The sequence below is a fragment of the Cardiocondyla obscurior genome, linkage group LG12, assembly GCF_019399895.1.
Source record: "Cardiocondyla obscurior isolate alpha-2009 linkage group LG12, Cobs3.1, whole genome shotgun sequence".
NCBI lineage: Eukaryota > Metazoa > Arthropoda > Insecta > Hymenoptera > Formicidae > Cardiocondyla > Cardiocondyla obscurior.
The window spans coordinates 2,112,752-2,128,423 of NC_091875.1; the positions used below are offsets into that span (position 1 = coordinate 2,112,752).

Here is a 15,672-nt window from a genome sequence, read left to right on the forward strand (position 1 = left end):
GAATGATTTGCAACGCGCGAATAAACAGGCGAGTGCCGAAAATTTTGCGGGCTGAAATTTAGGACAATCAATATACGCGCCCGTCGGAAGCGAGACATTATTCTGAGGACGTGAGAAAACATAACGGCGATAGGTCACGAGAGATTACGAGGGCGATGTGTGGCTTTCGCGAAACTAAACTAGTCCAACTTCGCCGACGGCTCGGGATTTGCCATTTTAAGCGTTTGCTTATGCCACGTACGTGGGAGCGCGGCGGATTCTCCCAAAGTCTCACGAAATTGCTCGCCGGCGGGCATAAGCCTCGTTTGATGTGCGGATTAGAAGCGTTTGCGTAGAGCGCCGCATAAGAATAAGAGCCAACTCTGGGGCGCTCAAGAATAGGTAGATTGACGCGAGCGAGAGCGATATCTTCAAACTTCTATCCCGTGCAAAGATACATAAAGGCCAAAGGTATTCAGAACCAAGTTTCCTTGCTTTATTGCTTAGAAAAATTAATCTTTTTTCTCCCTGCGTAAATCCTGATATAATTAATATAATTAATTGTTGATAGTATTCTATTTTTCAAAAATGGATTATTGTACAATCTCAGTGTATTTGGCAAGCTACGATAACGCGACGAGAAGGGAAGTTGTTCCGCGTTACCGGTGCGGGCGAGCAAGAAGCCAGAGGTTTGGCACGCGCCGTGTCCGGTCATCGGCTTCGCGCAAGTATCGCGCGAACTTGCATAAATTTGCATTTCCTATTAATGACATTTGTTTTAAAGAATATAGAGTAATATTTCTTATAACAGTACGAAACTACCACAATAAAAAAAATAAAACTATTATAATAATTAAAATAGATTATTATAGAAAGCACTGTTTTTCTCCTTATACTAATTTAATATCAAATCGCAGTGAGTGCTGCAATGAAAAATGTCGAGTATTTCGCGCTCGGGATATAAAAGAGGAAGTACATTATGTTGTAAAGAAAGAAAAAAAAAAAAAAATAACGTGAACATTTAAATTCATTGAAAAAATTGGCCGAAGTTCTAGCGGCATCGGAGTGGAACAACGGCAACAAAACAATCCGAGCTAACTTTTCAATCATGCTCGCTGGGCGTGCTCGCCGCGGCGTTTAATTAAAATTTTTCCGCCCGCCTTTGCAAAATTGATATTTCACCCACAAAAAAAATCGACGCGCCACCGCGGAATCCTTCCTTCTCTTTCCCTCTCTTTCTTTTTTTTTTTTTTTTGCCACCAATTCTTCTTTTTGAGAAAGTTCAACGCGTGAACAAAAGCGTAGGTGGCTGATCTGAAATTTAAATCTCCCCTTTCTTCGTGGACACACGCGGATCAACGATTTTAAATCTCCATTATGTACCTAAGCTCTCGAAGACTCGCAGAATCACTTTTCCTTGCAAGAGAAAGAGGACAAAAGGAAAAAAGTGAAGAAGAATGGTAGCGAGAGAGAGAAAGAGAGAGAGAGAGAGAGACAGGGGGGAAAACCGATCAGGAATGTGGAAGGGAGAGCTTGCGGGGATGTTTCGCATCGTTTTGGCAGAGTAGCGATCGTACGTGACCACAGATAACATTGTTGTACGTGAGTCACTTGAAACAGGTTTGATAAGCGAATTGCTCGAGAAATTATATTACACCGGTTTAATATTGGAATGATTGAACGGTCACGACAGCAGTTAAATATTAAATTATATCATATTTATATTTTTTACTACTTTAATTATCCATTGTTAATAGCAAAAAATGAGAAAAGTACCTATATCAAACTTCTATCAATCACATAACAATAACAAAATTTAATTTGTATACAAAAAAAAATTAAATTTACACGACAAGTATACATTATTATAAGTAAAAGCACATGCACTGACAGAAATGTAATTTACGCTGTTCAAATTTTTTTTTAAGCACACATTTGCATTAACCAGATTCATCTACGTGTCAATTAAAAGCTACTAATTACGAGGATAACTGTTCAAATACAAATGTATAGCCGAGAAAGTCGTGCTGCTGCTCTTTTGAAAGCGTATTGTGTCTCTTTTGGGTCACTGATTTTACACACATATCGCATCTCGAGAGGCTATGACATAGTCTTCGTAAGCCGCTTACTCGGGCAAAAATCTCTACTTTACTTTAGCCTTTACTCTTCGTCTTCTCCGCCTCGCCAGGCAATCACCTCCACGTCTTTTTCCCATGAGCTTTTTAAAGCCATTATACCGCCCCTTTACTCCTTTCGCGGCTTCGCGAGCGAGCGAGGCGAATTAAGTGCACGGGGAGATTTAGAGTTGAGAGCGGATTAAGGCTTTTCGCGGGAAGAATAAAGACAAGTAGAAGAAAACGACGACGCGGCGAATGAAGGTGATATGTCGGATTTTATTTTCTATGTTTAGCAAAGTCGTATCGATCTGATCGAAGTATGGAAAGATGACTAATTTAATATTTTCGATTAAAAAATTATAAAATAAAATAAAATTAAAAGACTTAGAAATATATGAAACAAAACGTATTAATAATTGCATTCGATCCAATTCATAATTTACTAAAATTTTTACTTTATTTTAATTTTTATGTAAGTATTTGCAGACGAAATATGTAAAAAAAAAAAAAAAAAGAACGACACTCTCTCTCTTTTTGCAATTATAAACGGTTAAAATGGTTCGTAAATAATTAATCCCCGCGGATTAACCGCTGCGGGACTTTATTTCAAGATGCAAACGAGAAAGTGGATAAACATGTTCCCAGCTCGGCCAGCTGCGCGAACGTTGATATGAACTACTTCCTCCGCGAAACGAACTTCGGGGAGACGCATTATTCATTTATTCATGAAACGCGTAAATGGTCGATCGAATATTACACCCGACAGTTTAGCCTTTTTCACTCACGTGGGATTTAGCCGTGTACAGTAGACTAACGTGCGCGGCCCATACGTCATTATCATAATTAATTATAGCAAATGGAAAGCCCACATTTCACGCGCTATTATTAATATACTAATATTAATTAAATCGCATGATGTAATAGCTTTAAATGAGATAAAAGTATATAAAAATAATATTTATCATTAAGAGCGTTTCGAAAGAAGCGATGCTTTTTAAATAACAAATAAGATTTTGATATTTGAATTTTAATCGTATATACTTATCGTCGGAACATGTTCCCACCACTTCATGCTTATTTACATCATAATAATTAAATTCAATTAAATGCGTACACCAAGTGCGTACATATTTGCAGCATATTGTGCCAAACAGTACGCACGCAATTCGGCGGTATCATCGCGAGCGCGCTCATCAAAATAATTTTCATGCTCTGTGGCATTTAATTAAACGGCCGATGGAATTGACATGAGCGCCGCGTTTAAATAAATAATTACACGGACTTCGGGCATAATGAACCAACACCCGGCGTTTCGCGGGTGTGCATTACGATTGGGATTACGGAATCCATCGCGCATTTAAACTTGGCCAATTAGAATGTAGGTGGGCCAATTTATCTTCAATCGTATTTCGAGGTACAGAAATAAATAATATACAGATTCGAAAAAGGAACGTATAAAGTTCTCATGCCTTAAATTAAATTAAAAAATTTTTATTTATTACGTATTACGTTTGCGAACTTTTTAAATAAGTCTTTGGGGGGGAGAAGGAGGGGGGGATGTAAAAACTTTTTCGAAGGGCAAGGCGAAAAACTTTATTCATCTGATAGATTACGAATGTAGGATTTCTTGATTCGCCAATTCTCCGGACGGTCCGAAATATTCCGTCGCGAACACAACCGCAGTCGGCGTTCGTGGTTGAACTTTGCCGACAAACCGAATCGGGTCGTCTAAATCACCCTGATGAGGATAACGAGAGCAGCCACCGCCGCCCACCGTCTTCCAAAGTTACGAAGCTGCCGAGGGTGGAGGGCGGACTCGGTTAAAGCGGCTTCGTCTAGCGTTTAACTCACTGGCAATCAGCTTGAATTAATTCTAACATTCGACGCGGCGACAGGAAATTGATTATTCGAAAGGCGCCTTTTATTCCGGCGTTTGTTCAACAATTGGCGCAGCGACGATTCTAAACCACAATAGCACAAGCGTCGATGCTCCGTGTACCGTGTTTATGACATATCGACAGAATAATATGCGCGCAAAACCGGATTTTACGAAATTTAATCTAGATACGCCTGCCGCATAATTAATACCAAATTTTGGCAATAAATCGGGAAAATAATTATAACGGTGTCTATTGTACGCGACGTAATTAATTTCGTGATAATCCGCGCCAACATCTTCCGCTCCGTGAATCGGAAATCGATTTAATACGAGGCGCAAACTAGCCGGCCCAATCAATCGGTATATCGGATTTAAACGGAGATCAGGATCATAAATCCAAAAAGTTAGCTTCGGCCATATCGTTGCCGCAATTGCGACTCGCTAAAGTTCCGGAACAGCGCAATCGGAGTTCGCGAGTTTAAGCGCTCTCGCCGAAGCGGCTTCAAAGCGATTAACCGAACCAGGTGTCAGCGCACCGGAACGACCTGGGGCAATACTATGAGAGCAATGTAGCTTGTAGCGTTGTGACAAGACAATTAAGCTAGTCCATTAATTCATCAATACATATCCTAGATACTATTTTAAAAACGTAACTAAAAAATTAAATAAAAAAAAAAACAAACAAACAAACAAGTAACAACGATTTGCACAATTAAAAACGATCGAATGTCCTAAAACTTTCAAGAAAAGTATTAAAAAATCTTTATGAAAAAGCACTCGTATCTTTATAATGCGCCGATATAATTATCACTCCGGAAAATTACGTAAAAAAAAAAAGAAAGCCGATAGCCTTAATTTTATTACGCGACGCAAATGCGGACAATGAGCAAGCACGAGCGCGGCAAGTTACATAATGTATCTCCGTCACTAGCTCTCTCGACGTGGCAAACTGCCGTAGATGTACATCCCTAATTACGCGGAGATTAAACTCAAATTACGTAATCTAACAATACGCGGCAACTCAATAACCCGTTATCGGAATGAGCGCGCTAAGGAAGCACACGTCGAATTATCCGGGGATGTATTCGAGAGAAGAAATTACCCTCGAGGGGCCTCCGTGAAAGCATAGCCCCGTATCGTTATACGATATGTTAATTATTTTAACCTAGATATATAAGGAGGAACCGTGCATGCAGAAGATACTGCCGTATCTTTTGCGTGCCAGTGTTACTCTATCATAGTTCTCCCTGCCACATAGCCACGTACAGAGAAAGTTTTGCGATATTAATAATCATTAGAATAACCACAAAGAGAAGACAAAGAAATAGTCGAGATTGCTGAATTATTAATCTTACAGTTTACTGAATAAATTTATTTCAAACGCTAAAAGTCAATTTTATATACAACGCGCTTTATATTTCAAGATACGCCGGTCTTTTTGAATTAATAAAAAAAAAAAAAATATATTAAAAAATGACCATTAATGTACGATCAAGAGATTTGTCGCGGTGTAATTTATCAGACGCATTGGCATTTCGAACTCGGTTTCCCTCCCCCTTTGTGAATCACCGTCGGTTGCGAATCCTCCGGTGCGAACGGGCTCGTCATCGCGCACAACGCACGTATCAGCCGCACATGCCCTCGCTATTGCGTTAGCCAAGGGACAGTCCATTAACAAAGATGAACCTCGCCGGGGGTGCGGCGAGCAGTCGGCTGAAATCTATCGGGTGTAACGATAGACGGCTTAACGATATTGCCTCGACGATAGATTGTCACAGCGATTTTAACGTCGTTAAGGGTAACGTGAAAACGAAGTTAAACGTCCCCCGCTTTCCGCTCCCTCCCCCTCTGGTTCTCATCTCCGTTCACAGGCTGCGTTCTCCCGTTCCGGCTCGACGCCGAGGCGATGCGACGCGATGCGGCGCAAGATGCGCTTAATTGCAGCCGCCCACCTTGCCGGAACATGAAACCCCGCTTAACATAATTTCCGTACTGTGTAACACAATACCGCTCGACTTTCCGAACATTTAATTAACCGTTGGTGTCTAATAAGTGACCTGCGATAAAGAGCAGTGGCCACGCGTAATGATGTAATTACGCGATTATGACGGAGCCAATTAACGATCGAGCTGTGCCCTAATGTAGAACTTTGAAGACTTGAGAAATGGAAGTCAACTCCGGGTTCAACGAGAAATCAGCCTTTTTATCGTTCGCGAATTAGCGTTTGTTTCGAGACGAATGACTGGCCGACCTAATCTTTCGGTCGTTTACTTTCGGTTTAGTAATAAATATTAATATTTTAAATGGAAATAAGTATAATCTAATGCACTTGCGTGACGCAGATGTTGTTATCGAACGTTCTTGTAATCTCACTTATTCCCGTTACTTTAATTGAACGACGAAAGTATTAGCGCTCGTGTCGCAAGGTAATCGATTGAATAATAATTAATGTCGCTCGGTATCCGGCAGTTAGCGTATTGACAAAGCTGCGACTTTCGAAGAAAAAAAAAACAAACGGCCGTAAAACGAAGCTGCACATCCCGCGAGGGGTTTTGCTCGATTATCGAGACCTGTAACGAATCACGTGGAATAATGCGGCGGTGCTGGGTGACGGCATGCATTATCGGGCCCCTCATTCGGAAATTTGGCGGATAATCGTGGAAGGGAATGCCGAATTGCGGCTCGGACTCGCGTGACGCGCCTGAATAATGGGCTTGAAATTGCACACCGAGGCTGCGATAGCGGCATTAACGGCGTAACAAAGGTATCTTTAACGGAACTATCACACACGTGTCCGGGCTGTATTGGATTTCGACCGATCTCTTATCGCGCTCGCATTCGCGGATATATCAAAATAAAGCCGGCAAATTAGACGATATTTAACATAATTGTAATTAATGCACACGCGTGCTCATTAACGAAATTAAATTGCGCGCAAAATTCTGTCCGACTATAAAGATCAATAGCTTTCTATTTCGAAACGAGGGGGAGGGGAGTCTTTATCGTTAATTTAAAATAAGTGTAAATGTGTTAATTAAATTTTAAGTCATTAATGCGTGCCATTACGACTAGGTACACGTTTAATCTTGGTCAATTTTAGATAATAAAATTATGCCCCGATACTAAAATAGATTCCGGCGCTTTTAGTCGAAATTGTCACACTTGCCCTCCCGCATTAAAATAAAATCGACGAGTCGCCCTGAATGTCCACTTAATAGAATTTTATTTTATTAAATCTCCGTGTTATTAAATCTCTCGTCGCGCTAACGAAACTGAACGGCGTATTTCGATTTCGCGCTTTTTTTTTTCTTTTTTTTTTCACGCGTTAACAGATAAATCTACTATTATTGCTTCCGTCTAATAGAGTTTCCACGAGAAGAGAAGCTGAATGTGCGTCAAGTACTTTTAATTAAAAATTTTTACACAGCGTTTTGCGGCGAGCTTAACCTATTAACGTGCGCTCGAAATGAAGGCATTAAATTTGTAACCATCATAATGTACGGGTAGCTTACTGGATGTGCATCGTAATCTCGTTTCCCACAATAGCGTATGGCAAAAAAAAGCCCATATTTAAAGGACTCGCGCGTGCACGGGGTGTGTGCATTCGCGCGAACCCGCCCAGTCACGTAACGGAATAACGGAAATTAAAATACTGCCCGCATGGAAGTCGCGGAATATTGCATTTCAGATATTACGGTGTAATATTACGGCGTTCAGTTTTATTCGAGTATTCTCTCTGCGAATCCCGTTCGCGTCGTAATCTCCGCAACCGAAATTATAAATGCGATTTAATTTTTATTGCCTGCCATTCGCTGTTCAATCTTCAGATACGATAGTTATTTCGTCGGAATTAAAATACATAATGTATGTATATTTTCTGACGATTTTATGTTAATAAATAATTTTCAAAACGTTTCTCTCGAAAGTGCAGAAAAAAAAAAAAAGAAAAAGGAAAAAAAAAAAATACACGAGATAACTCATATCGTTCATCTTCGCTCTCTCTAAATTTAAAATCTTTTATCAAAGGAGTTTTACATTCTATAAAAGATTAACTATCTAAATTTCAATTTTAATAACCGAGTCTTTATATCGTTTGTATAATCTGGTAATTATACTGTAAAATGAAACTGAACTTTGAAAAGAAAATTATGCAAAACAGAATCGTTTTACAATGTAGGTCAATTTCGGAAGCTGTCAGGCACCGATTGCCGAACAAAATAAACGAGTGATATCAATAGGTGATATCGAATATATACGCGTCGAATGTCATTGATCGCTGATTAAATATCAATTTAATTTTAGTCATAACCGCACGTAATCTATGCACGAACGCCCTCACACGTTCTCCCATGTCGATGTAGAATCGCAGTAACACGAGAAGTATTCTGCTTTACGATTTAATTTATCGGTAAAGAACTAAATTTAAAGTGGTGCCCGATAACACGAACATTATTGGAACAGAACACCAATAGGAAAAAGGACTAAAAAATAGATAAACGGTAATAAAGAAATGAAAATAGTAATATGTACCGTCGTAATGAAAAGCTAACAGTTGATTCGCGATATTGAAATAACGTTTGATATATGTAACGCGTATAAACGAACGTGACTGTCGACAATGCGCGATTTTCGCTTTTCCTTCGGAAAACACGGAGGAAAAACGGGCAAAGGCGGAATTCGTACAGATCAAACAGAGTGAGATAAAGAAAGAGAAGACGGTTTTATTATTATTGCAGGCACGAAGATTATTTGGCCGGCTTATCCCGCCAACTGTCTCGAACGCATTTCCCATCTCTCCCTAGATTTTACTACCTTTCCTCCAAGAAAAATATAATATTTCGCGCGCAAAATTATTCCTGCCTCGAATCTAATTAGTCGCTGAAACAATAATAAAGCCGGTATTTGAAGAAGGAGAGCAGACAAGAAAGTTCATTAGCGAAAAATAAATATGAAAGTCGCGGTCACGTTGCTTTCGTTCTTTTCCTTTGTTACGGAATGTTTTATGAGCGACAAAAAAAAGAAAGAAAAAAAGAAAAAGAAAAAAAAGCGAGTTTCTCAAAATTGGACTTACTAAAAGCAAGTCTACGCTTGAAACTGTACTTTGTTTAATAAGCTGGTAATTGTTAATTAGTAATATTAAAATGATAAACTAGTATTCCTAAAAATAATAAAGCTAAAATATAGAATTATAAAGACTGGCCGAAGTGTCGTTAAAAATACAATATTTTTTTAAGAAGTATTAACTCGATATGCTAAGGATATCGAAACTCCGCAAGTTCACAGCAAGGAAACCATATTATAAGTTTAAAATCCCGGCAGAAAAGCGTATGGAGACCTGTTGAACTCTTCGAAATTCGGTAAAAAAAAAAAAATTCTCAAATTTTCCTAAAAGACTTATAGAATTCACTTTTGCTAGTCACACCTTCGCTAATTTTACTACTTCGAGAAAAGCAAGAAAAATCATCACTTTACTATTGTTAAAATTTTTTTTTTTTGTTATAAATGCGAATATATCGAAAGAATAGCGTGCGATCGGCACTATAAGTATTTTTCGACATCAGGGACTATCTCTATTATACGAGAAGGAATTTTTGTCGATTTTTACGACACCCTGATATCTCTTGGAAGCGAAATATGGAAGGATTTACATTGAGCAGGAGAATGGGATAAACTATCGAAGAACGGCCACGTTTTATCGATGCCATTTACGACGATGGCTTTTGTCCAGCCTGCTCTATCGTATCAAAGATCGTCTGTTTCCCTTCGATCGATCGAATCGTGCGCAAAAAGAAAAAAGAAACGTCGCGGCTGCGCTTTTCCATTTCCCGGCAATTTCCGGTATGAGACATGATCAATCAATAAAACTTTCTTTCTCCCTTTCCCGCCGGTTTACCTCCACGTGTCACGCCGCATTCCCGTTTCTTCGTTAACGATTTCATTCTCGCTCTCGGAAAGGCAGGTCGGAATGCCATTATAACAAAGAGGAACGCGAGCCGCGGATTTCTCAGCTATATAGCGGGGGAGATAAAATTTCTAAAGTCACACGCTGACCGTAAATACGATATTGGGAGAGAAATTAGATCGCGAGCAAAGCGTAGGAAATAAAAAAAAAAAAAATGAAGGACATACCCTTCGAAGGACGAGAACTAGGTCACGGGAGGTGGTGGAAGTGGTCATGAAGTCGTTTAGTATTCCGGCGGTATCGTCTTTCAACGTAAAGGTACACCGATTAGCTCTGTGACGAACGAATCGGCGATCCATAAGAACCACGAGCGAAATCGCCGACGTGCCGAAAATAGAAGGATATAAAGACGACGTGACCGGCGTATCGCCAGGATTTTCTAGCCAATTTCTCAAATAAATTGATGCACATTTCTCGGGAACGTAACACGCACCGGGATAATAGTTGCCGAGATAGAACGCGTGCAATTAACAAACCAATCGTTAAATTGTAATTTCCTTTTCTCATTTTCGTATAATAATACATCGTTAACTATTTCGCGTTTAGTGAAATATACGGAAGAGAAAACGGGATATCATTATTTTTATCCCGTTACAAACTAATCCGATTAAATTCTTCGTCGAGTTACAAATGGAACGATATAAAATAACAAATAACAAACGATTAATCTGAAACGCAACGGGAATATAAAAAAAAAAAATGGAGAACGTGAAGTTTAATTAATCGCGACGTTTCATTAAGTTCTTTCTTTCTTCCTTGCTGATAATAATGATTAAATAAAAGAAATCGTCCTTTGCGCGGTAATTGTATATCGCGAGGTATAGAAAGATACACATTTTCTCATTTCAAGGATATTATAAATAATTATTATACTCCCACCGTATTCTTTCGCGTTGTCGCACTTTCATGTTACTCTGTTTCAAAACAATTGTACTGCTTTTGCGTTTTATGCAATTTATCTTACGGTTATTGACGTTTCCTATCAGCAGCGCGTTCTTTCGTGTCCGAGAAAAAATGAATTTTTATAACGCCGGAACATTAAGCGGATACTTAGTCGGAAGTTAAGCTTACCTGTAGGTGATAAACGCGAACACCAGGGCGACAAGGGATAGACTTCCGCCGAGAACAACGATGAGGCTGAGCACGCCATCCTGGTCGAAGGAACTTGCAAGTCCCGTGGAAACACCATTAGCTAATCCGCCGCTGGGCTGAGGGAAGCCGTGAATCGCGCCGCTGTATAACGTCTCCATGTCGCCGTTATGCCAGCATCTGTAACAGAGTGAATCCAATTATTAAATCGAAATACAAATAAAACGTAAACGATAAAAATGGGCAGGGGAACGGCGATTTAAACATACACAGAAAGAAAATGAGAACGCGGAGACAATTCGCGCCTTCAAATTTTTAATTACCGCATACTCAATTAAAGGAAAGAGGAAGATAATAGAAGATAGAAAGCGAATTTAATTAACTGGAATTAAATTAATGCACGCAGCGCGCTGCAAATATTTTTACCATTTACCCGGGCTCCGATTAAAGCGGAGGACAAATTTAATGAACGCTTCCCGCGACAGTCTCGGCGCCCGTCGCTGCAGATTTTAATTAGCAACGTAGACCATTAACTCTCCCGCGGCCGCGAATTTTGACAACTCGAAACGCCGGGGACATCAGAGATTACCGCACTCGAGCCTTGTATTATATTCTGCCCGCCGCTCGCGTTACTGTTATGTGTCTCTAGACGATATCAGAACACAATCCCAAACATAAACCTTTGTCTAGCGCAACGACACCCGTATATCAAGTATACTAATATAGGTTCCACTTTCTTGTTGTAGAAATGTAAGATAATTTCAATTACATATAAATATAAAAAAAAAAATAATACAACCACCTATTTAATTATAACGCGATTGTGTCTCGCACGATTTCAATAAATATAAGAAATTCAAGAGAATATAATTGTGGAAAATAGGTACGGGATATTAAGGTGCATTCTAGCGAGCGACACAGTCGAAACGGTACGACACAGTGAATCACCCACCCTCCACCCTTGTTTATTTGGCAACGAGGACGAAAATATTCACTGCGTTACACCGTACTGACTTGTGTCGCTAGCTGGAAGGCACCCATTTTCTTGGCAAAACAACAATAGTCATGTTCCTTGCGCCGCGTCGGGCTTGCATCGTTTTCAGCTTGTGAATTTCGATCAACGCAATAAAATTAATTACTCCGCGCAATTTTCCACAAATGATTTATCACAGTCACGTAAATCATAAACCACCGAGCTTGTTTTGATTCGTTTTACTGACGCATTGTCGGTATAAAATATACATGCTTCTTTTTTTGCGAATAATATCGTTAAAATTGAATAAAAAATAATTGCAAAAATATTGCACGCTTTATTTTAAAAATAACATAATCAGACGACGCGTTTCAGCGATATAATTGAAACGGATAATTAAAATCTGCTTAGCAACAAATTAATATTTCTATTTTTCCCGTGAACGTGCATGCTTGATTAAACGAAATTAAATTTTATTATCAGAAGTTGACGTAGGATTGTATAATTTATGTAAACGAGAACTTTATTGAAAACATGAGCGTACTGTAAAATCGTATACACGATATATTCTATGGCAATGTTTGTCGATTAAATATAATTAACTTGTTAATTGTGATCACATTTACATTGTCAACTTCGGATCACAACGTACGGGCAAAAGTATCTGACGTAGGCAGCAAATCGATCAATCCTTCTTATAAACTGTAGCCAGCAAAAGAGATTTTTGCATTGATAATGATACGCCGTATGCTAATTTCAAAGTTGTTAGCTCAACTATCAAAGTTCTTTATCAACTTGATCATTTCTTCGATTAACAGTCCAAACTTAGTTCAAACATGAATTGCAAATGTTTCTCTGGGTATTTAAAAAATTTTTTTCTTACTCAGCCATTATCTGGAGTCGTTTGTAATTTTTTTTTTCTTGTTAAAAAATATTATTTGTTAAAGCAATTAAGTACGGGTGTTTTAAAAATGTTTGCAAAATATGTTGTTTAATATTTCTACCAAAATCACATCCCGTGCTTTAAACTTTGTATCTTTAACGCTAATTAGGAAGCGCGAAAAGCTCCGTATGTAACGTAGCTTCTCTTTCTTTACAATACTCTTCACGTAATAACAATTCATCATCCACCATAATACCCCTCTCACGACGTCTTCCCCTGGGAAAGCAAGCCGTATAACGATAACAGAGAAAACGTTAACAGGCTTCCGGCCTTTATCCGACATTTACGATGTAAAAGCGCACGATGTAAAACCACGCTTCCCTCGTTTGTACGAAATTCATTTTAGCACATACAGACGCCCGCGCGTCTGATTAATATTTGCACAATATTTTGTTGCATAACACATTTCTCTTCTTTCCATTCGCGCTGCTAATAATTTTATAAATAAAAAAAATATAACGCGATTAATACAACTTTTTTTTTTCTCACATTAGACTTTCGAAATTAATAAAACTGATATCGTTGAAGGAAAAACTCGTGCTTATTCGTAACGCGTACATTTGGTTTTAGTAAAATATGATTGATGTATTATATTGAATGAAGCGTAACGTTTCGTACCACCAAGCACATTTGAAACAAACGTGATCTATGAGCGATCGATCGGCAAGCGCGAAATGGGACATGTCGCGTTAACTGTATCAATCAGCACCCGGTTGGCAACTAGTACAACTGCGTGTTGCGCCATAATGTTTAATGGTATTTCGATAATAGTTCCGCATATCGATCCGCGGCGCGCCGGTTATCAATCGTATGGTTAAAACATACACCGAAAATACGTGGTAAACGATATCGAGCAACTGTTCTCAAGCCCCGATCGAACGGGAGTTAATATCCCGTGCACCCTTTTATTTCGTTCCGGGTCTCGCCATACGCGCTCGCGAGACTTTCCGTGGCATTTTTGGCATTTCGTTCCAATTTGGAGAGCGAATCCTGGCGCGATGGATTGACGACGGATGCCGATTTGTTGAACTGTATGATTCGACCTTTCTACGACTGACACGACGGGCTTTTACATCTTTCCTACAACGTACGTGTACATTCCGAATTTTCAAAATCATATTCTCCGCGCATATCGGGACTAATAAAATACAGTTTAAAAAAAAGTATGGCTTAAACTTCATGAAAAAATATTGCGACAATCTTATTATAAAATCTCTCTGATATTAACTCGCATGAAATTTAGCAAAAAACAATTTAAATTTACTGCTTTTATCGGATATTTGTCACGAAAATGTTATATTATTTCGAAGCGAGTGTAAACGTTAATTTCCAACGATTGTACTTTAAACAACGATCGACAATTAACGCTGCAATAATTCGAATAAAAATTTTCATTATAAAATATTGCTTCTCATAAATCTATTAATTTTATTCCGTTTGTTTTACTGGCGCAACTAGTATTTATACTAGAGCTGGGTTTTAGTTACTTGTATGAAACTGATTTCGAACGAACTGTTTTCGTTGCCGATGCCTATTGTCCCTTTCTCGTTTCTAAAAACATACGATACAAAAAGAGGTTTGACGAAATCGATTTGAAACGTACAAATGAATCTTACAACGATCTAAATCAATGATAATTTACGTATGTACCACAATCGTGTTCACATGTTACACATTAAATATACATAAACGTTAACTAACGATTAACGTTGCTATATCTCCAATAAAAATTTTATATCGAAGACCGTAAATACTGCTTTAATTTCGCTCGCTCTGTTGTCTTTTCTGTGCTCGGAAATCACAATATTAAAAATTGGTGAAGTGTGCTTCTAAACTCGGCCAAAGGTAAGAGCGCACGCCAATCAAATCCACGATTATCGCAACAGCTGCCAAGTTTTTCTATTAAACACAGCTGTTGATGTAGCTCGTTCTTGCAGCGATGTCGATCGTCGAATCGCCGTTTAACTAAAATCGTAATGCCTCGTTAGGAACGACTTACCTCTGGTTCTCGAAGACGTGTCGGTGGAACGGGGGCCGTTCAGCGAATGGACGCGGCTACGTCGCTCCCATTTCGGCGATTGAAATCCATGCGACGAAGCCCAACTGCTATTCGCGTGCCCGAGCGAAACCGGCACCGGCCGGCACGTCGTAGAACGTTCTCCTTTATCAGTCTATCACTCTGCGACCGCGTCACGATCGTGGACGCCGAGCCGCGGGTCTGACTTCATCGCGCTCATTTATGCGACTTCGAATCCCACGAGGATCGCGAAGTTCCTCACACCGAGGAGTTTCGTTCCGCAAGAGCGGCGGTCGCGTGTCTGCAAACATTCCACACAATGAATCGACATAAGAAATTGTAACTGAAAAGTTTCGCGGAACGAGTCGTTTTAACATGGCGTCGATCAAGCGAGTCAAGGTCTCGTCGACGCCGAAATGGCGAAGAAATCACTCGCGGTCAAGTTCAGACCGACGCTATGATTTCGGTTGCCAAAAAATGGCGGCTACTTCCGCGATTCTTTGTCGAGGGACAAGACCCCTCCCCCCTCCCCCTTCAAAGGTCTCGTTCGACGAGACCGAGTACTCGCCTGAATTGATAGCGATGCGCGAATTCTGCGTTGATGCGATCGACTTTTGTCAAACACGGTTACATCCAGCTTTGATATACTTGTGACCGAAGTTCGCGATTCGAATTCTAGCTTTGCGAGAGAAGAGAGAGAAGAAAGGGGGAGG

General features: G+C 39.5%; 1 protein-coding gene across 2 annotated transcripts in view; it reads right to left on the bottom strand.

Moving 5' to 3' along the window:
- LOC139107245 (adhesion G protein-coupled receptor E3) overlaps window positions 1–15,672 on the bottom strand; it is a 63,095-nt gene that overhangs the window by 47,035 nt on the left and 388 nt on the right. For both annotated transcript variants that reach the window (XM_070664683.1, XM_070664682.1), the window contains exons 2-3: window positions 14,942–15,260; window positions 11,009–11,206 (exon numbers count right to left, since the gene is read on the bottom strand). In XM_070664683.1, coding sequence (XP_070520784.1) covers window positions 11,009–11,187 — 179 coding nt within the window. In that variant the 5' untranslated portion in view covers window positions 11,188–11,206; window positions 14,942–15,260. The remainder of the gene's footprint in view (window positions 1–11,008; window positions 11,207–14,941; window positions 15,261–15,672) is intronic.